The sequence below is a fragment of the Calonectris borealis genome, chromosome 9 (genome assembly GCF_964195595.1).
Source record: "Calonectris borealis chromosome 9, bCalBor7.hap1.2, whole genome shotgun sequence".
In the NCBI taxonomy this organism is placed as follows: domain Eukaryota; kingdom Metazoa; phylum Chordata; class Aves; order Procellariiformes; family Procellariidae; genus Calonectris; species Calonectris borealis.
In genome coordinates this window covers 19,791,148-19,811,480 of record NC_134320.1, presented here as the reverse complement: position 1 = coordinate 19,811,480, position 20,333 = coordinate 19,791,148, and the positions used below count along the sequence as shown (strand labels likewise).

General features: G+C 38.7%; 1 protein-coding gene across 2 annotated transcripts; it reads right to left on the bottom strand.

Moving 5' to 3' along the window:
- Positions 1 to 357: 357 nt before the first annotated feature.
- On the bottom strand, positions 358 to 19,772 carry KNG1 (kininogen 1). Of its 2 annotated transcripts, XM_075157285.1 has the most exons (11): positions 19,281 to 19,768; positions 16,260 to 16,370; positions 15,201 to 15,285; positions 12,558 to 12,730; positions 10,727 to 10,834; positions 6,587 to 6,668; positions 5,787 to 5,953; positions 4,212 to 4,319; positions 3,150 to 3,242; positions 1,443 to 1,602; positions 358 to 1,094 (listed from the first exon to the last, which is right to left on the bottom strand). In XM_075157285.1, exons 1-11 carry the CDS (start codon positions 19,473 to 19,475, stop codon positions 889 to 891), a joined length of 1,488 nt encoding a protein of 495 aa, XP_075013386.1. In that variant the 5' UTR covers positions 19,476 to 19,768; the 3' UTR covers positions 358 to 888. The 2 variants fall into 2 exon arrangements, with proteins under 2 accessions (XP_075013386.1, XP_075013385.1); XM_075157284.1 differs by having other exon boundaries at positions 889 to 1,602; positions 19,281 to 19,772.
- Between the last annotated feature and the right edge of the window lie 561 nt (positions 19,773 to 20,333).

The window sequence follows — 20,333 nt, the reverse complement described above, 5'->3', positions numbered from 1 at the left end:
CATATTTTAATTTGCCAGAAATATTTGGTGCTTTTTAGCTAATGTATCCGACCAAAAACTCAACACTTGGAAGTCCAGTCTCTAAATTATGCACAACCTAATAATGGAAGAAGGCAGACAAATTCTAGGTAACTCAAGTGTTTGCAATTTTGTCATCTGATCTGTAATATTTGTGCACCTCTGCCACATGAAAAATCTGTCAATCATAGTGCCTCTACTGTGTAGTTAACATAATACGCACAGGGAATAATAAAGCTGCTTTATTTAGGGTTCTCTCAGCTGTCCCTGTTATCTCATTCAACAGAACAACCTGCTAGTGATAGACTGGTGGTAATATTAATTTGTTTAAAGAAATAATCAGGTAAAACAGGTTCCTTTATTTTGTTGTTTAAAAGATTCACTCCAGTAAATTAGAGAAATACTATTTCAGATATCTAAGAAAGGTATCCTTGCTCTGTATTGGCTTGCTTTTGTCTTACCCGTATTTGGTTGAGATTCTTCATGTAATCTGCGGAATTCTTTGTGCCGTTGTTTTAAACATAATACAGTGAGATTTGATGCCGTGATTCACTTTGTGCTTATAACAAATTGAGGCGGATGAGATACAATTTTATCTTCTGCAGCAGATGGCTATTGACTTGCCTGGTCCCTTTACTAGACTGGTTTTGAATCATTGGTGCCATTGCCTGATTTACATCTTTGCAAATATATGCAAATACAGAGTATTGCCATGTGGTCTTAGGTCCCCAGAAGTGCTGGTGACCTACTTGAATATCTCAGCTAACAGAATAGGAGCTTTTGCCTCTTCACATTTTATGCATTTCAAAAGGCAGTATTTTTCTTATTTTTCTATGTATAATTTCTGAAAAGCATCCTACAATGTTTGAATTATAGTAAAGCATCTGAGAGATCAAGGTCTTTCTCTTTGTTTTGGGGAGGTGTTGAGTTTTCTGTTGCTGGATTGATGTTTTCTACTGTGGAAGGCAAGAGATCCTCATTTGTGAATTCCCTGGGAAAGCTGGTAGGAGCTGGAAGGTCCGTTATATGTTTCCATGGTTTTCCAGGACATCTGTGGAGAGGAGATTCTGGGCGATCTGGCAACCCATTAAATAAAGAAGTATCAGGAAGAATTAGTGGTTCTGTAGGTGTACTGGTTTCCTTTCCTGCAACCCCTAAGTTAACTAGCTCTGATGCTGTTTCGGCACTGGATGATGGGAGGGTTTCATTTTGATTAAAACCCCTTTCATTGGACTCCTCAGAAGACTTGGGGTTTGGATGTTTATGTTTAGCATTTTTACTGTGTTTTTTATGCCCGCACCCATGACCAGTTCTGTGCCCACAACCAATTTCATGCCTATGCCTTTTGCCAGACTCATGATCCTTTTTATATTCATGCCTGTGTTTATGCCCATGTTTATGCCTGTGTTTATGCTCAGGTTCACCTTCACCTTCTGGTTCCTGTCCACCATCTTTTCTCATTTCTTTGCCAGGTCTTCGCCTTTCTTCTTCATTTTTATTAGAGCATGAAATTTCATTTGGCTGGTCTAGCGTAGCAAAGCTTCGGAAAGGTGTGAATCCAGGAGGCCTTCTTAGAAATACACCCTAAAAAACATTGCAATAATAGCCATATTTGTTACATGAACAAGAACAATAGCTTCAGATTTGGGAAATTCAGAAGTTGGCTCATTGCAGTACATGAGTCACTTAGCAAAAATATGTTACCAGATTTTTAAAGTGAACTAAATAATTACCTTTTCTATCTGTGATAAGCATGGAAACATAAACATCCTCTCAAATAACTCCAGAGTATTTTAGCAGGTATATGTTAAAAGAACAATTTTTATATCACTGAAATTCTGCCAGTTTAACGTGGGAATGATACTATAGAGAGGAAAATGTGTACTGGTTTTAATTTATGAACAGTACAGTTGATTTCTAGGACTAAATGTCCCTGCACTTGTTAGAGTATAACACTCCGATGTATAAAACCAATTTATGCTAAAGGCTAACACATCTCTGAGTAGTCTCAATACCAGAATATTCAAAAGATCTGGGTCGTTTTGTAATATGAAATGTAACTATTGAAATTTTTCTTTGATTTGACATATGCGTTTCATAAGACTGCTTAGAAATAACAGATATAGGTTAAAGCTGATAATATGAAACATTCAGTTGTTACTGAGTAATCTCTATTTCCCCATCGCTGTTCAACTGGAAGACAGAGACTGAATGCATGGTGTACAGTCACTATCCAACATGGGTTTCTTTTCTATCCACCAAAGTGTCTGATCATTATCTAGCTGCAAATGAGAGTTGTTTGGGGATGGAGCTAAATTTGATGTGGATGCAATATTGTAGTGAAAACAAAGAGGAGAGACATTTATTAGTGGATGCATAATGAATAGGTAGTTATGAAAGTGCTGAGCACAGTGAAGTTATTAGTTATGAATGCAAGTTAATCAATCTCACTTCATTCAGTGTATCTTCTCTTCGTCGTTGGGGAGCATGGGAGTCCCTGCATTTATTAAAAAACCTGCAATCATCAGAACTAAAAAAGTTCTGATAATAAAAAAGATTTATATTCCATTCTGAAATTTTCAAACTGACTCATGTTCAGGGCTAGTTAATTGTGGAGCTGGGCAGGAAGGAAACTGAAAGACCTTCCTACGGAGGTTGACAGCTCGTGGCAGGAGATCTGCTGCTCTACTAATACGAAAAGATTCACAGATGCTTTTGAAAACCGTGGGGTATAATTATTGCATTGCCAAATACATTTTTGTCTCAATTTTTAAACCTAGCATGATTAGTAATTCAAAGGAGCTGGTGGGACTTGATACTTCAGAGCTTTACTGATAATGCAAGGGAGTAGTCAACAGGCAGAATGTTCTCTCTGTCCTGTTGCCTTTGTATTTCTGTAATCACTGTGTTGTCTACTGTCTCACCTTGTGGTGAAACTGACTTTGATGTAACAAGTTGCTGAGGTTAGAGGGTGAGAGGGAGGAGTGTGGCATTACTGAGGTTGTTAAAAGAACTGTGTGTTCCTTTATTTTTGGTACAAATATGGGATATTTTGGAACGGATAAAGAATTTAATGACTGTCTTTGTTCTGTGCTCTACTTCTGATGATGGGTAAGGAAGAGGAATCATACCATTGACCGTTCTTTAGAGCAGTTAACCTGCTGGGGAAAGATTTTATTCTCCCATGGGATCACGTGAATCTGTGCTTCACATGGCAATGGTGCCTGTGGACAAAACAAAAATCAACACATTAAAGCAACAAAACATCTGACACAAAGAGAGAGAGTTGTGCGTGAAAAAAATATGATTTTTTAATAATACTTCTAAATACAAATATACGTGGAACTTTACCCAGATATCTATGAAATCCGTCTTAGTGATGGCGACTTCTGTATTGGGACACATCACTGCCTAGCTTTTTGACGTTATAGTATGCCTGTGTGAACACTTTAATTGAGCTTTGGATTGGAGAGTGGATCTTGAAAAATTGGATTTTTCATCTGCAGCACTTCTGGAGCACTAACTTTAACCTTCATGATATTCCTAAGAAATACTGCTTGTTGATGGTATTTCTCATACTAAAAATTGGGAAATTGAGATAGAGAGAAAGGCATTTTTTTTTTATATTTAGTGCCTGCTGCACTAACAGATTTTAAAATCTCACAGGTAAGCATTGTTCTTTTACTGGCAGTAAAAGAGAGGGGACCAATTTCCAAACAACTTCCTCGCCAATGGTTTCTGGCCGTACCAGTGCCTACTCTCCAGTGTCTGGAACACATTTTCCCAGTATTAGCAGCATGCGCTCCAGAAACATTATTCTTTTGCACACCAGTAACACTCCAATCTCACGTTTTCATTAGCTGCAAGTCCACAGAGTCAGGAGTATTGCAGCTATTTCATTTTGCAGCAGCCTCCTCCCCTCCTTTCTTTGATTCATTATTATCAGAAGACAGTTCCTTCCGCTTTGCAGTGAGCACTGATCCTTTAGTTGGAGTGACTTAGTTTAAGCTTCATGATTTACTAACAGTGTCACTGGCTTTGGTTACAAACAGTGAAAGGTGTCTTTGTTGAAACAAAAGTTTACTGAAAGAGGTAACAGAATTCAGGATGTGATTTTACTTAAGTGTTTACAATTTCTGGTGCAAATGAATTTGTCCATTAGGAACATTATAGTTGGCAACATCATTACTTACACTGTCTGATGTGGCTTCACAGTCTTCATTAAATTTTTCCAACTCTTTCTTTGAGCAGTTTGTCTTCCGGACTGAAAATATTAAATGGTAGATTTGTCCTGCAACCACCTGAAAAATTAGCAAGAAGGCTTTCTGTGGTAAAGGCATTTTATTGAAAAGGATTCACAGGAAAGATGTTTTTCTACAAGCTTATACTACTCATATTCTACAAGTCCTGACCACTGGGACAACATATGTTAAGAACAATATTAAAATATTTGGCAGCAAAACTGTCTGCTTCTAATCAACTTACTTATTTACTCCAGTTCCCATTCTCAAAAATTCCAGCATTGAAACTGAAGGAAACAGAAAGGTCAGAAGAATACCAGACCCACATTTTGGCTTTGTTTTATTGGATGTCTGTAGTAATTTCATTAATAGCAAATGAAATCATTAGAGATACTGCTGTAGAGAGCCAAATATGATGTAAGAAAAGTGGAATGTGAGTAAAATGAAGTGTGTGATGAACAGGCTCAGTTGAAAATGAACATATTTGCCAAATGCATTTGGCAGAGAGAAACTGCATGGATTCAAGGATGTGCCTGGTACGAGTTCTCTTAGTATTTTTTACAGAGCCCAAGATAATATATCTTGCTTCAGAGACAGCAGGGAAAACATGAAATTCTGTCTGGTTTAAGTCTATTTTAAAAATGTATGCTAATATCAATCATGATATGAAAAGTGAGAAAGAAGAAAAAAGTTTGAAAGAAGAAAAAAGGTTTAAAAGAAGAAAAAGCACAGATATTATTAGTACGGTAACATGAGCTATTCAGAAGAACTCTGGTGTGCATTTAGTGCCTTCTCCAGTGATACCCCTCATATTCAGAAGTTGTTGAGAAAGTATTTTCTGAACTACTCCACTGTCTTATTTTCAGTTCTGTCCTAAACCTCTGTTTTGGTATGTTGGGACAATAAACAAGGCAAATGCAAATGCTGACCAGTATTATCCTCTTGATTCCTTGTTCTTCTTTGTTGAGCTGTATTTATCTATATCTTAAGTTATGCACAGATGTTCACCTCTGAATCTAGCTGAACTATTATTAGCAGCAGAATCAGTATATAAATTAACAGATTTCAAAGGGAAATTGGGAAGCTCCATTTCTTGGACCTTACAGCTACTGTAGGGTGGACAGTGCCTAAAATAACATACAGAGTATTGGTGTGGTGGATCAAGTGGGTAGTTTTGTCTAATAAATCTTTTCTACTTTAAAGTATGTTACAAAGGCTGATAAAAAGTCTGGTAGATATACAGAAACCAGATACCCTATGTCAACCTTCTTCTCATGTTTTTAAAATTGTGTTGTTTTAAGAAAAATTAAAAAATCAAGAGATGGGAGATTTTTAAATCACTTCTGAATGCAAGCCAAGATGGATAAAATTTTGCAAAAAAATTTGAATGAATATTTCAGTTACTGCATGTATCAACACTTAGAGAAAAACATTATTTCAAATCTAAATACAAACTTTAGGTAACATTCAGCTCAGACCAATAACAGACTGCCATGTCTGTTTCTCATCTCTGTGGTATATCCCAACCTGAACTGTTGCTTCTTCTATTTCTCCACCTTTATAGTAGAAATCATCATTGCTTTCCAAATTATACTTCTCCATAGAAACCTTCAGTAGTTCCTTCAGTTCTGGACTGTCTTTTGGGATAGTCTTTCGACAACCAGTGCGAGTGGCAGGAATTACTGTGTCTTCAACTGAAAGAAACCAACAGATTTCAGATCTAAGGAACAAAAGATTCAGCGTAGATATAGGCTGGGAAAAACAGTTAGTTATAAACCCCTGCCTTCTGGAACGCTTCGTATTTGGGTCTATCAAATGAAACCAAAATACCTTCAGTTTTATATGATCAACATTATCATATCTTGGTTATCTAAAAGAGCACTGCATCAGCACCTAGTGTCTCACTGGACACTTAACAGTTTCCTCATAGAAACAAGAATTGTGTGTACCAATTGCGGGCAGCTGGCAAATAAAGAGAGGAAACATATGTACATATGGAAGGACCTGAATCAGGTGGAACAAGAGGTGCATGTTATTGGCAATGAATGAGTGTGTTGAAGAATATCATTATCATTTCTTGAAGAAAAACAAATATGAATGGGTGAGAATGGAGCACTTACTACATGGAGTAGTAAAAACACTTGTAGGAAGTGAAAAAAATACATGGTAATATTTCATTAAGAGGCAGTACTTTTTTGGTCCCAGAAGAATTACTTTCTCTTGTTATTACCTGTTTTCATCTCGTACGGTTTTATTTTGTCTTTTTTTTACAACTGAAAGCATTGAAAATTGCAGAACTTTTAAAATTGATAGTGCCTATTACATACCTGGAAGCTTGCATTGGCTTGCAATATCTACGATCTCTGCATGAAGGTTTTGATATGCTTTGGCATCACATTTACCTATACGCTGGAGTAAAAAACCCAAAACAGTTCCTTATTATTTAGAAATAATGAACAAGCTCACATTCTAATACCTTCCTGCTAACAGAATAAGTCAAGCATACTACTAATAATTCCTCCCTTCCTTCAATACACCAGGAGCAAGAAGCCTGACAGACAGTCTGCAGAGCCAATAAATGATCAGGGTTCAAAAGGACCACTCAGAGAAAATAAAACCATAAAAGAGAAGCTAAATGAACTATTTTTATGTGTTCATTACAGAAGGAAATGGGGAGGTTTACAAGCCAGAATCCTATTTTATGGAGAACTCACTGGAATTTCTGTCTCAAACAGTAAAGACCGAAAAGAAGATTACACAATTAACAAATCAAACACTACTGAGTTTCCTGTATTTACTCAGGTGTTCTAAAGGAACTGTGGTAGATGACTTGCTTAAAATTGCCTTCATATCTTAGGGCTGGAAGAAAGCAGATGTTGATCCTGTTCTTTTTTAAAAAGACCCATAAAACTGATGTCTGTACCATTCAAGTGATTAGAAATGGTAATAAGGAAAGAACTAGGAGGTGTGAATACATCAAGGAGAGACCAGGGTTTTTGTTGTAAAGAGAAGTTGTATTTTGCAGATTTGTCGAAGTTCTTCAAAAGCGTCAACAAAAGTGGGTAAAGAGGCCTGTTGATAAAGTATACGTAGATTTTCAAAAAGGTTTCAGTGAAGTCCCTTATCAAAGACTCTAAAGGAGACTAATCAATTGTAGAATAAGAAGGAAGACGGTTACAATTCAGGATCAAGATCTTAGGACTATGACAGATACTTGAAAATGTCATCCATAAAAAAGTCTGCTTAGTAGTGGTTTAGAAAAAATAATAAAAAAATAATGTCAAGGCTTATTATCCAGGTTAAGGGGAATGACATTATGCCCCACTATAGGTCTGTGGTTTACATGCATGTTGAATACAGGGTGCAATTCTGGTCCTCCCATTTCAAAATGAATAGTACAGAGCTGAATGAAAGTATGGAACAACTTCTATGGAATTTGGTCATTCCAAGGTATGGAATATTCTATATATTAGAATATAGATATGTATAGAATATATCATATTCTAATAACATCTGTCGATGATCTGTTAGCAAGGCTGCTTAACCGTGCAGGGGATAAGTGATAAAGATCCAATCCCACAAACCCTGCGTGATCAAAGCAGTATGTGAATAAGGTAGCACTCCTGCATTATGTGAGGTGAACAGAAGTCATTACCTCTAGGTGACAGGTTGGGAAACTCAGACTCAAACAGATTAAGTAACTTCCTCAAGGTTTAAGGGCAAGCATGGGTAATCATAGAATCATAGAATCATTTAGGTTGGAAAAGACCTTTAAGATCATCAAGTCCAATCGTTAACCTAGCACTGCTAAGTCCACCACTAAACCATGTCCCTAAGCACCACATCTACACACCTGTTAAATACCTCCAGGGATGGTGACTCAACCACTTCCCTGGGCAGCCTGTTCCAATGCTTGATAACCCTTTTGGTGAAGAAATTTTTCCTAATATCCAATCTAAACCTCCTTTGGCGCAACTTGAGGCCATTTCCTCTCGTCCTATTGCTTGTTGCTTGGGTGAAGAGACCAACACCTACCTCGCTACAACCTCCTTTCAGGTAGTTGTAGAGAGCGGTAAGATCTCCCCTCAGCCTCCTTTTCTCCAGACTAAACAACCCCAGTTCCCTCAGCCGCTCCTCATAAGACTTGTGCTCCAGGCCCTTCACCAGCTTCATTGGTCTTCTTTGGACATGCCCCAGCTCAATGTCTTTCTTGCAGTGAGAGGCCCAAAACTGAACACAGTATTCGAGATGCGGCCTCACCAGTGCCGAGTACAGGGGGACAATCTCTTCCCTACTCCTGCTGGCCACACTGTTTCTGATACAGGCCAGAATGCCGTTGGGCTTCTTGGCCACCTGGGCACACTGGCGGCTCATGTTCAGCCAGCTGTCAACCAGCACTCCCAGGTCCTTTTCCTCTGGGCAGCTTTCCAGCCACTCTTCCCCAAGCCTGTAGCGTTGCCTGGGGTTGATGTGGCCGAAGTGCAGGACCCGGCACTTGGCCTTGTTGAACCTCATACAGTTGGCCTCGGCCCATCGATCCAGCCTGTCCAGGTCCCTCTGCAGAGCCTTCCTACCCTCCAGCAGATCGACACTCCCGCCCAGCTTGGTGTCGTCTGCAAACTTGCCGAGGGTGCACTCGATCCCCTCGTCCAGATCATTGGTAAAGATATTAAACAGAACTGGCCCCAATACCAAGCCCTGGAGAACACCGCTTGTGACCAGCTGCCAACTGGATTTAACTCCATTCACCACAACTCTTTGGGCTTGGCCATCCAGCCGGTTTTTTACCCAGCGAAGAGTACACCCATCCAAGCCATGAGCAGCCAGTTTCTCCGGGAGGATGCTGTGGGAAATGGTGTCAAAGGCTTTACTAAAGTCTAGGTAGACAACATCCACAGCCTTTCCCTCATTCACTAAGCGGGTCACATTGTCATAGAAGGAGATCAGGCTAGTCAAGCAGGACCTGCCTTTCATAAACTCATGCTGACTGGGCCTGATCACCTGGTTGTCCTGTAAGTGTCATGTGATGGCACTCAAGATGATCTGCTCCATAACTTTCCCCGGCACCGAGGCCAGACTGACAGGCCTGTAGTTCCCCAGATCCTCCTTCCAGCCCTTCTTGTAGATGGGCGTCACATTTGCTAACCTCCAGTCAATTGGGATCTCCTCGGTTAGCCAGGACTGCTGATAAACGATTGAAAGTGGCTTGGTGAGCACTTCTGCCAGCTCCCTCAGTACCTTGGGTGGATCCCATCTGGCCCCATAGACTTGTGCGTGTCTAAGTGGTGTAGCAGGTCGCTAACGATTTCCCCTTGGATTATGGGGGCTTCATTCTGCTCCCTGTCTTCCAGATCAGGGGGCTGGGTATCTTGAGAATGACTGGTCTTACTATTAAAGACTGAGGCAAAGAAGGCATTAAGTACCTCAGCCTTTTCCTTATCCTTTGTCACTATGTTTCTCCCCGCATCCAATAAAGAATGGAGATTCTCCTTAGCCCTCCTTTTGTTGCTGATGTATTTGTAGAAACATTTTTATTTGTCTTTTAGGGCAGTAGTCAGATTAAGTTCTAGTTGGGCTTTGGCCCTTCTAGAGGAGATGATTTGCTTCTAATGGAGAGATTTGCTTCAGCTAGTCTGATTCTCACTCTCCTGTTATTTACCACAGCGTTGTCATTCTTTCCTTTTTTGATCGATGCTTCTGAATCATTCTTGAGACATCCAAGGAGTAATTTTCGAGCAGGAGAGGCTCTTGAATGTAACACTCAACAGTGCACCTCCACAACAGCTGAAACAGATGCGAGTCAGGACTCCAGTGGTTCCTCCCCTCCCATTTACCACCACTGTTCGTTATCACTCTACGTTCCTGGCCTCTACCTTGTTTTTGCAGAAGCATTTGTCTGACTCCGAGGTGAGCTGGTTCAGGGAGGTAGGTTAAGAGAGCAACCCTCTGTTTTTGGTAGAGTTAATTCTGTTCCAGGTCAGAGAAGCAGAGGAAGTACCTGGTTTTGCAACACTGTTTAGCTAGACTATGTATGTTTGTTAATAAAGTTCTTTTGAAGCTCTCTTATTTGGACTGTGGTAGAGGTTAAGTAATAATACAGCTACTTATTTTTCTTAGAAAATGTGTCTTAAGCTGGAAAAACAGTGCTAATTCTAATCATCGCTTTTTGGGTTGTACATGAGTAACTCCTTGAATATCTGGATAGGAACTGCTCAAGGGATTTATTATTTGGGTGAGACTGTTTAGATTCTATAGAGTAATCTGTAAACATTTCAGTGGTCGTCTTAGTCACTGATTCAGGAGAAGGCATGGATGTTCTAATTACATAAATAGACAGTTATCTATAAGCCTGGAGTTAAACTTCATTCACAAAGTGAAGCAAGACTATAAATATTTTCTTGAGTCAGATCTCAGTGATTATTTGTTAATATATTTTCTTGATAAACAGATTTTGAAGGATTACTTACACCTCTAGAAGTGATTTTACACTCTGGAGTTAAATCTTGAAATTGGTTTTTGGAGCAATTAGTCTCCTCGATTTCATATTTAATTAGGTAATTCCATCCAGCTACCACCTGGAACAGATATTTAGGGGATACATTATGTAAACCAATACAAACTTGGAAGTTAAACTATTAAATGTGATTAGCAAAGAAAGCAAAATTACTCTTCTAGTGCCTTCCATCCATCGAATCACTGTGCAGTCATTGAGCCATAGAGTATTCATGGACACAAAAAAAATCCTGCCCTTGTGATACAAAAAGTAAACTAAGTCATGCATGTATTAGAAGTGCACTTTGTATTTGGATTCCACTTCTCCTGGCAAGCCTGCAGCCTCGTAATGCTTGGTTTCTTGCACTTTCCTCCGAAGTATCTGTTACTTATTACTCACAGTGACAGGAAGCTGGTCTAGATAGATGACTATACTAATACAGCTTGGCAAGTCCTACGTTCCTGAGCGTGAGACATAGTAAAACAGTATCTGAATAATGTAACTTTATACTGCTGGCATCATTTGTTATTGAGTGTCCTGCATTTATCATCTACCTACAATTGTGTCTGCCTTGGGCTTTACCTTCCCCCGCCTGCTGTTTTGTCCAGATTTGTGACCCTTGTTTTTCATTTTTCTCTCCAGGAAGCAGTTCAGTTTTCCTCACTGTGGCTACTGCTTCTCACCCATGAAATCTCTCCATGTCACAGTGTGGGTCAGGTAGCATTGGATTAAAAAGGGAAAATAAGAATCAAATACAGGAACTTTCCATCCCAGATCAATTAAAGTGGAGGGCTCTGACTAGTCTGTGTTGGCCAGAAGTGGCATGACAGTTCTCTTTCTAGCTGCTGGATTGCAGCCTGTCTGTGACATTTTGTCATGTGGCTTAAATGTTGTGCAAGCTTGTCTTTCAACTAAGAGGATTGTTTCCATCAGTAAATAGAAAGAGGATAGTCTGAATTAAATCACGGGTCAAATTGACATGAGACCAGGAGGTGCTTTTTGGCTAAGTAAATACATACACATTCAAAGAAAAGGGTCTGTATTTGGCATTGGGTTATATACTAGTTAAAAACCAAATAAGAAACTTAACTTTCTAGCAATGTCACACCAATCCATAGGAGAGCCTTTCATAGGGAATTAATTGTTGCATGAAATACCAGATGACACGGAATTTCTGTCGCCTGAGCAGTTCTTTCTTGCAAAGCAGATATTCCTGCGTGCAGATATCTTTCAGCAAGTGACATGCTGGCTTTTTGTTTTTCTTAGCCATTTTTCCTGTATGGGGTTTACCCGTCCTATAGCATATAGCAGCTGCTGACATATGGGTCCTATTGCATTGCAAAAATATAGATGCCTGCTGCTGTTTGAGAGGCTGTAGAGTATGAGACATCTGTGCAGACTGGCAGTTTTGGCACAGAACCTAGGAGAGATCTGCTCCTGCTGGAGCTTCAGGGAGAGGCCAAGTGGAATACCCGAGAGCATCTGAGATGACACAAGATGCCTGTGTCAGCAATGAATGCAAATAAACTGGTGCTGAACACTAGTTAGATGCAACTACAGGTGAAGAAAAAATATGTTTACTATCAGTTTGTAAAGTTGACAGCTCTGAAAATCCAATAGGTAACCGTTTATGATTCTTTATAAATGAAGAGAATTATTTACAGGGTCTACACTCTATATGCATTTTGTATGCTTTTATTATGAAATATAAGCTACCTTAAAATCAGAAATGTGTACATAAAACAATCAAGGTACCTGGTTTTGGGGTTTTTTTGGTAAAACTTAGAGAAAAATCATACACAAACCTGTCTTTTAGCTTCTTTTATTTCCACAAGCTTAAAAAGGGCGGGTTCAGCACTGTGCCTGTTAAACTTTTGAATGGCTTGTTTCAGAATTTCTGACACTTCTGAACTGTCACTTGATATAGGATGGAAGCATCCAAGACATGTAGCTTCAGTAAGTATTATCTTTGGCGTAGCTGGAAAGAAAACAAACCAAAAAATATAGGGCTTCATGTAAATCAGCCTCAGGTTTTAGTTTTTCCTATCTGGGAATGAGCGAAAAGGTTCAATGAGCAAGAACCTTTCCTGCTTTTAATTGGAGTGATCAGCCAAACCCACATTTCAGTTTCAAGGCCTGCAAAGACATTCATTGTATTTAGAAACAGGCTTTGGTTTGTGGTGGTAGGGGCCATCCATGACATTTGGATCTAGGCATAGTTTCAGCAGCAAACTTCATTCAAAGGAGTGAGTTCAGGAGTCACTGAATCTCTGAAAAACCTTGCATGTAGTTTTGACACCACTAAGGAAGGGTCATCCCTCATTCAGTCAGGGAAGAGCCAGTGGAGGCTACAACTAAGGAGATGTTCCTCAAATTCTTCAAAGCTCACCCACTGTGTGCAGCTGCTTACTGTCCTCACTGTGTTTCAGGATGAGGACTTTGACGGGAGTTTTTTGGCTCACCCATGTGAACTGCTCTGACTCTGAGCTCCTTAGGGACTGTAGTTGAACTATTGTACTGCTGTGTTGTTCGAACTCCCCCTGCTAGTCAGTTTGGCTGCCAGTTACCACTTGGTGTTACCTTCAGGCTTAACCAACTGGCTTGGCTGTGGATAGACAAGCTTGACGGAGATGCTCAAACTTCTGTTTCCTACTACTAATCCTATTAACTCTCTTTCCTTTCTAGTAATCATGGATTTTCATAAATTAATTATATAGTTCAATACGTAAATTAATTTCATGATTCAGTGAGCTTGAGAATGAAAGTGGGACAATATGTGGTCTCTGTGGAATTCAAGTAAAATTTGTGTGCCTCACCCTCAGCTGGCATAAACTAGCTTTAATGGAGTTATGCCAGCTTGCACCAGCCAGGAAACCAGTCCAGGATCAATATGATCAAACCTTCCACCAAGAAGGCTGAACAGTATGGTACCTAACATGGTGGGGAAATCCCTCACCAGTTAGGGTCTATTGTTTCACTCTTTCAGTTTGAATCCTTTGGATTTGATTTGGCTCCTCTGTACATTTGGAATATCTCATTGTAAGCAATACTATTTAGTCTTAGCTCTCCAAGGGGTACTTGAACAAAGTCTGGCCCTTCGTATTTCTAGCATCACTTATGTTGACTCAGTAATGACAAATATATACATGTTATAGAAAAATGTGACCATATTTTCAGGGAGTAATCACAAAGGAGATAATAAAACAGTACACCCAGTTCTAAAGCAATTACAGTCTCAGCATTTTCATAAGTGCTGAACAAATGTGTATTCTTTTCTCAGAGTTGCTATAACTTGGTAACAAGAGATGAGCTTCTTAGGCTGAATATGTGATTCATTTAAATTATGTAAGGTTTTTTGGCTTTCTAAGCAAAGATTCAAATGCAAATTTCCCATGTATTCTCTGTGGGATTCATACACCTTTTACTGGCAACTAGATGTCACCATTGCCCTACAAATGCACCTAAACCAAGCGGCGTTTATTCAGTAGCAGAACATGGAGTTTGTGTATACTGCAGTTCCTAGGAGGACACCGACTGTAGGTATAGCCATTTAAGTTTTAAACAAGATAACTAGGAACAAAAAACAAAGAAAAGCTGCCAAACATCTCAGAAATCACGGTAAATATTTCTGTAGTTAATATGCACTTAGCTTCCTGCTACCAGTTAGGTGGATATTTTAAAACTAGCTTGGATATGTCTTAGATGAACACTAGGCATAGGCACATAGAGATCTCAGTTGCAAAGCTTTAAAACAATGTGATCTCTTTCTAATAAAGGAAATTGCTATGTGAACATAACAGTCATATATGAATGTCTTATAGGCAAGAAGTGTAGTACTGCTTATTGTTAAGGTCTAAAAGATATCACAGTCTCTCTTACATAATTACATCTTTGCTAGATTTTTATTTTGTAAATGAAATTTTGTTTTTGTTCTTTTTTTGGTTGGGGTAAATATTTGTTTTGGTAACTTTAACAGAAATAATTTAGACATTTTTAGTTTGGAGGAAATTAAGGTACAATTTTGTCATATAAAGTTTTTTCCTAATAATTTCTGGCACAATTTTATACTTGAATAAGTAAGGACAGAAAATTGAAGTGTGACAGATCGTATCTAGTCTCTAAGTTACTGATATGCTTTTGTTCTTAAGCAAATTCGTTTTAACTTGGTATAATTCCAGAGACTTAAATAGACACGCATGTGCCGGTTTTCATTACCCTAGGTAGAAACTGAGAAACTGCCAGTGCTTCACTGACTCAGCCTATATGTGTATAACAGTGAAGTGAAATTTTATCTTTAACATGTAGTTGCTTACGGAAGATTATTTATAAATGTCTGAGTAGAATGATAAGGAGCTCCTATCTTTAAAATTACCTGAAAGTCTCAGTATTACATTTTTCCCATTCTTATTTGTCATACTTGTTGAATGCTGCCCCAGACAGTTACATACCTGGAAAAATTTTGCAATCTTGTGAAACATTACTTGTTTTTTCAGCGTTATTCATGTGAACTCGAGCTGTGCATTCTCCTGTTTTCTGCAAAAACATATGACAACGTTTGTCTTAAACTTGCTGAAGAAAAATGCAGTGCTATATATTCCTCTAGCTATTGAACAAAGTTGACAGTTGCAAATTGAGTTTGGGGAACAAGTTCGTATGTACATTTGTAGTAATGTCTAGTTTGCTGTTTTGTTACTGGAAAAGGAACAGTTTTGTTGTTTGTGAGGAGAGTAGGGGGTGAACTGAGCAGATACTTTGAAAGGTTGCTTTGTATCATGATTGATGCTTATTAATTAACTAAAGAATTTACAGTCAGAATAACAGAAATGAACACATCCTCATAAATAAAGTCTGTATAAATTGTGTATTTACCTGATTTCCTTTCTGCTAGTACAAGATATACAGCAATGACCATGGCATTTCACATTGATTCAAATGATGCTATCACTATCATCTTTGCATTGTGTACTGTGTGAAATAACAGTGACTTCCACTGGAAATGTGCAGTGTTCCTGCACGCTATGTGTGCCCCAATTGTACCTCCTCTAGGTGCTCTCTAGTAGCATGAGCCAGACATACTTTGCACTGCTAAAAGCCCTCTGGTGAATTTTCTGCCATAGTGGCTTCCATGTCATTTTTTTTGTTGGTGCAGATCTGAAGTCAATTTGTTTATGCAAGTTTCCATTATACGTAATTAAAAGAAAGTTTTACAGCCCTCACACTCTCACAGTGCACGTATCTTATGTTGAATTTATTGTGAACCTTCATATTGAAGTGCTGATATGTTCCCTTCTGCACATATTCAGGATTATAATGGTAAACTCACTATTATAATGGTTAACTTTAGAGTTGTAAACATTTCTGTACTGTACTTTAGTCCTATAAGCTCTCAAAAGCAACACAGCTAAAGAAGTTAAATTCTCTACTGTATTTTTCCCCAGGCGATTGCAGTCCTGGTCATTATGCTGATGTTCCTGTACAGAGAACTTTTAAAGAGGACAGATACTTACAGCCTCTCCAGGTTCTTTGTAATCACAGTCTTGCCAGAGTTTGTTTTCCTCAGTGGCACAAGTGGTTTCTTGTATTCGATATTTCACATAGAATTGTGTGTCAGGACCTGCCTGGATAAAAACAATGTGAATGTCATCATTTGCATAGTGATAAATCAAGTGAAAAGATAAGAGCCTCAAAAGGTAAATACTATCCATTGGTTACCTTATATTTTACGGTATGGTTTTAGATTAGCTGCTGGTCTCCATGCAAGGTCTCCCAAATCTTGGTAGTTCAAAAATTAACTTATCTAATTATATTACTGAGCCCTTACCCTCAATTACAATATATTGATACAATAGATACGGTATGCTCAACTACCTTCATTTTAACTTGTAGTACTAAGGGTTTTAAAACCAGAAAGAAGTGGTTAGGTTTTATACTCATATTCAAATGTACTCCAAATAAGCAAATTTGGGTTGCTGCTTGGATAGTTAGCATAATTACCAGCTTGGACTGTGCTTCTGTCTGACTCCCTCACTCTCACTCTTGGCCTCCTCCCAGATCTGTCTACTTGCCTTCTGTACAACTCTACAGGCAGCCCAGAAACAGCAGCCAAGAACCCTCAGGCAGCCTGGCAGTGCCCAAACTGCCTTTACTCTATGGTAACAGGGTACTTACGCTGCCCTGCCTACTCGGGGGAAAGGGGCAAGGAGGGCATATGCTCTGTAGACAGCCTTTGGCAGTGCCTGCAGTTTTCCTATAGGCATTAAAGGCTGAGCTGCTCATGAGGGTAGCCTCAGGAATCCCATAAGATGAAATACAGACAAAGTATTAAGCAAAGTTTGGCCTGGCTGGTGGAAGGGTTTCTGATGTTGGTAGATCAGTAGGGGGCATTTCCTCCTTGCCATAAAGTGGGTAGTGAGCCTGTGCCTATAGGTAACATTAACACACTGCAAGGTTTGTGGTTCATCTTTTAGAAGAGATATAAAGCCAGAAGTTACTAATCTTTTACAGCCACTAAAAATGCTCTGCCAATGTGCCTTTTCAGATACAAGCACAGGCAGTTGCTGTACTTTAACACTGGTTATCCTCAAATGATGCTGCTGGGAGAATTAAATGATAATTCTTGCTGTAGTGGTACCAAGAAAGTGAAGCTGAGCTGACGTGGGTGGAATATACTGGATTTATGCTGGTGTAGACACAGAATTATATTCTGCGTTCTCTCAATTCCTGTTGTGTATTGCTACAACTACAAAGATTTGTAGAGGTACCTCGTATAATGGTTGCAGGTTGTAAAACAGGATGAAAGGGTCTTTAAAAATACAATGGACTTAGTCCTCAGGAGGTATAAACTGACATTTATGGAGCTGCATCAGATTATACTCTCTGGGATGTGGACTTAAAAAGAGCCAAATTCTGTTCTCTGTTACAGTGTTCTTAATCTGCAATAAATCAGCTCAGTGAGTAAACTAAATACCTGAGAAAAGACATTGTTTCGGTATGTTATTTGTTGTTGGTTTATTTCATTATTATCATGAACAGGTATGCCTTTAACTGGGGCAGGTTCAGTCTTTCGCCAGTCAGCTTTTATGTTTTATTACCTCATCAATAATGAATGTACATGAATATGTAATAACCAGCTATTTAATTAATGCATTCAACATCGTGAGACTAGTGATGAGTAAAATCTATACTCTTTAGAAAAAGAACATTGAATATGAGGACTCTCTATGGCAGATTTCTTTTCTCTGTTTTTTACTTAACATCGTAGTCAGATCCATGATTCAAACTAATAATTGATTTCCCCCTCAGATCTTTTAAGAAAAGGAAAGATGGATATCTATAGGAGGAAAGAGGAATAATAATTGCAATAAATGTGTATTCTTAAAAATAGAACATTGTTTAAGATAAAATACTGAAACTAATATCTGTCCTTTGGAAACATCAGCAAAAGGAAGGTGGTGTTACAGCTCTGATACAAAGATGTTTGCATTTGGCTATTGTTAAGGATGTGTGTAGTTCAGTGAAGACAGTGGGACTACTCATTTGTTTGATATTAATTGTATAAAGGGTTTGCCAGATTTTAGTCTTTGTCACTGCATGCTAAAATCTCCCCAGTTTGAAAACAGGAAAACCAGAGGGTAAGTGCCAGGAGATGTGGGTAGTTTACTGTAAGGTGTTTAGAAATTCATGTCCCCTTTCTCAGGTCAATTTCTATCTCGGTGAAAGTGTCTAGTGATTTTGGAGTGCAAAATATTCTCTCTGACACTGGGTTTCTTGTGTTTTACATCTGAAAATCCAATCCAGTAGAAAAAAATGCTAATGTTGTTTTCAAGTAAAGTAATGCTTGTCATTATTATGGTAATATCATCTTTATATGCCTCTCAGAGGTAAATACTCTTTTGTTAGATTAACGCTATACAGAAGGACTCCAGGCAAAGGATTATATTTCATTCTTTTTTTCTTCTGTAATTTTAGCTGTCACCGTATTTGACTAAAATACCACCTAGTGCTTTTAGATAGATCCGTGACTCAGGACTAGTGTCAATCAAATAATATTCACAAACAATTTTTTCAGAGTATTGCCAAATTTTATCAGGTCATTCTTTTTTATGTGCGATACCAGCTCTTCCCAAGTCAAGATAATATTCAGTTTTTTTAGTAAGTGTGGTTTTGCCATTGATCTGAAAACCTTACTAATAATGGAAAGGGGTAGAATTCCCAACAGGGAAAGGAGAAACCAGAGTGGACTAGTAAGACAAATTGTATTAGTGATAGAATTTTTCTATTCTTTAGACCTTGCATTAATAAGCAATTCACTAGCACACATAGTTCCGTTGATAAGAACATAATATACATCCCTGCTTGTCATGGTAACAAGTATCTTACCGTGCAAGTCATTCCTTTGATTTTTTAAAACGTTTTTGGAAGACACTTTGCTGTCATGCTTGTTCTCTTATGAACAAGATGAAGATAATCTGATTCAGAGTGCATAAACAATTCCCACATTTTTTTTTTTTTTTGCAAAGTCTACTTACAGTTCTCTTGGCTTCCATCACCATGTATAGAGCAAATTGATTACCAGTTGCTCTGTCTCCATTGTATTTCTTCAGTGCTATGTCAACAGCTTTAAAGACATCAGGATCATCGCAGTCCAAAAACTCAAATGGAAGAGGGGTGGCTCTACTAGACAAAAAACTACAGCAGAGTGCTAATACAATGAAAGGTTTCATAACTGGACAAAAAAGGCCCCCTGAATTAGAAGGCTCTTTAAAAACCAAATGGAAAAGGAATGCCTGACAGGGTTTTAGTCACCTCTTCTGTTTTTCAGGAGCAATAGCTAAGTAAACAGAATGAGTGGGTTGCTGCGGTTGGTTAGTTCTCATCATACCCTGTTTATACTGCAAATAAACTTCTGAGTTTATCTAAATAAACTGTGTGGTCACCAGAATGACACTAAGGTTATCCACCTGCCATCAAGATAACAGGCTAAATGGCTGCAGGTGGGGACAGGTTCAGACTAAGCAGGATGGCCCCTGAACAAAAGAGAAAGCAGAATGTTTGTAGCTTTCTGGCTTCTTTTCTTAACATCTAAACTGCTACTGAGAATGCATTTTAGAAGGCTTAAACAAAACACCCGAGAAGGTCATAGTGGTAATGAAGTTCTGGTTCTGGACAACAACCTTGTAAATTTTATAAATCTGTTTAGTGTTCAGACTGCAATGGTTCTGAGAAGTCAGAACATGTTTGAAAAAAGTCTTTGGACAGATGCATATCATTGAATGTCACATAACTCTTCAACAACACTTGATAAACCTTGTCCTTCACGCTACTATTGGAAGTGTCCATCTTTGCTGCCATGTGGAGACTGCATTTGGACCATGGATTAATCAGTCTTCATAATGTTGTTGTCATTACAGATAGGGAAAGTGATGCCCAAGAACAGGGGATTAAGTAATGTTGCCTGTGTCTGGCAGAGCCAGAATTAGAGCTGGCTGGGAACATTTGGTGCTTGTCTCCAGTGTTGAGCACCAAATAGCTTTGCTTTGAATCTGTGAACACCTTGGCATTGCCTCAGCTCCAGTGTTCCA

What these genes read in the sequence shown, in the direction of transcription:
- KNG1 (XM_075157284.1), bottom strand. Translation starts at nt 19,475, where the DNA reads ATGAAACCTTTCATTGTATTAGCACTCTGCTGTAGTTTTTTGTCTAGT. An exon ending in TGATGGAAGCCAAGAGAACT is followed by an intron (nt 16,371 to 19,280) that starts GTAAGTAGACTT and finishes GTTTTTATCCAG; the next exon opens with GCAGGTCCTGACACACAATT. An exon ending in GTAAAATCACTTCTAGAGGT is followed by an intron (nt 6,669 to 10,726) that starts GTAAGTAATCCT and finishes TTTTTACTCCAG; the next exon opens with CGTATAGGTAAATGTGATGC.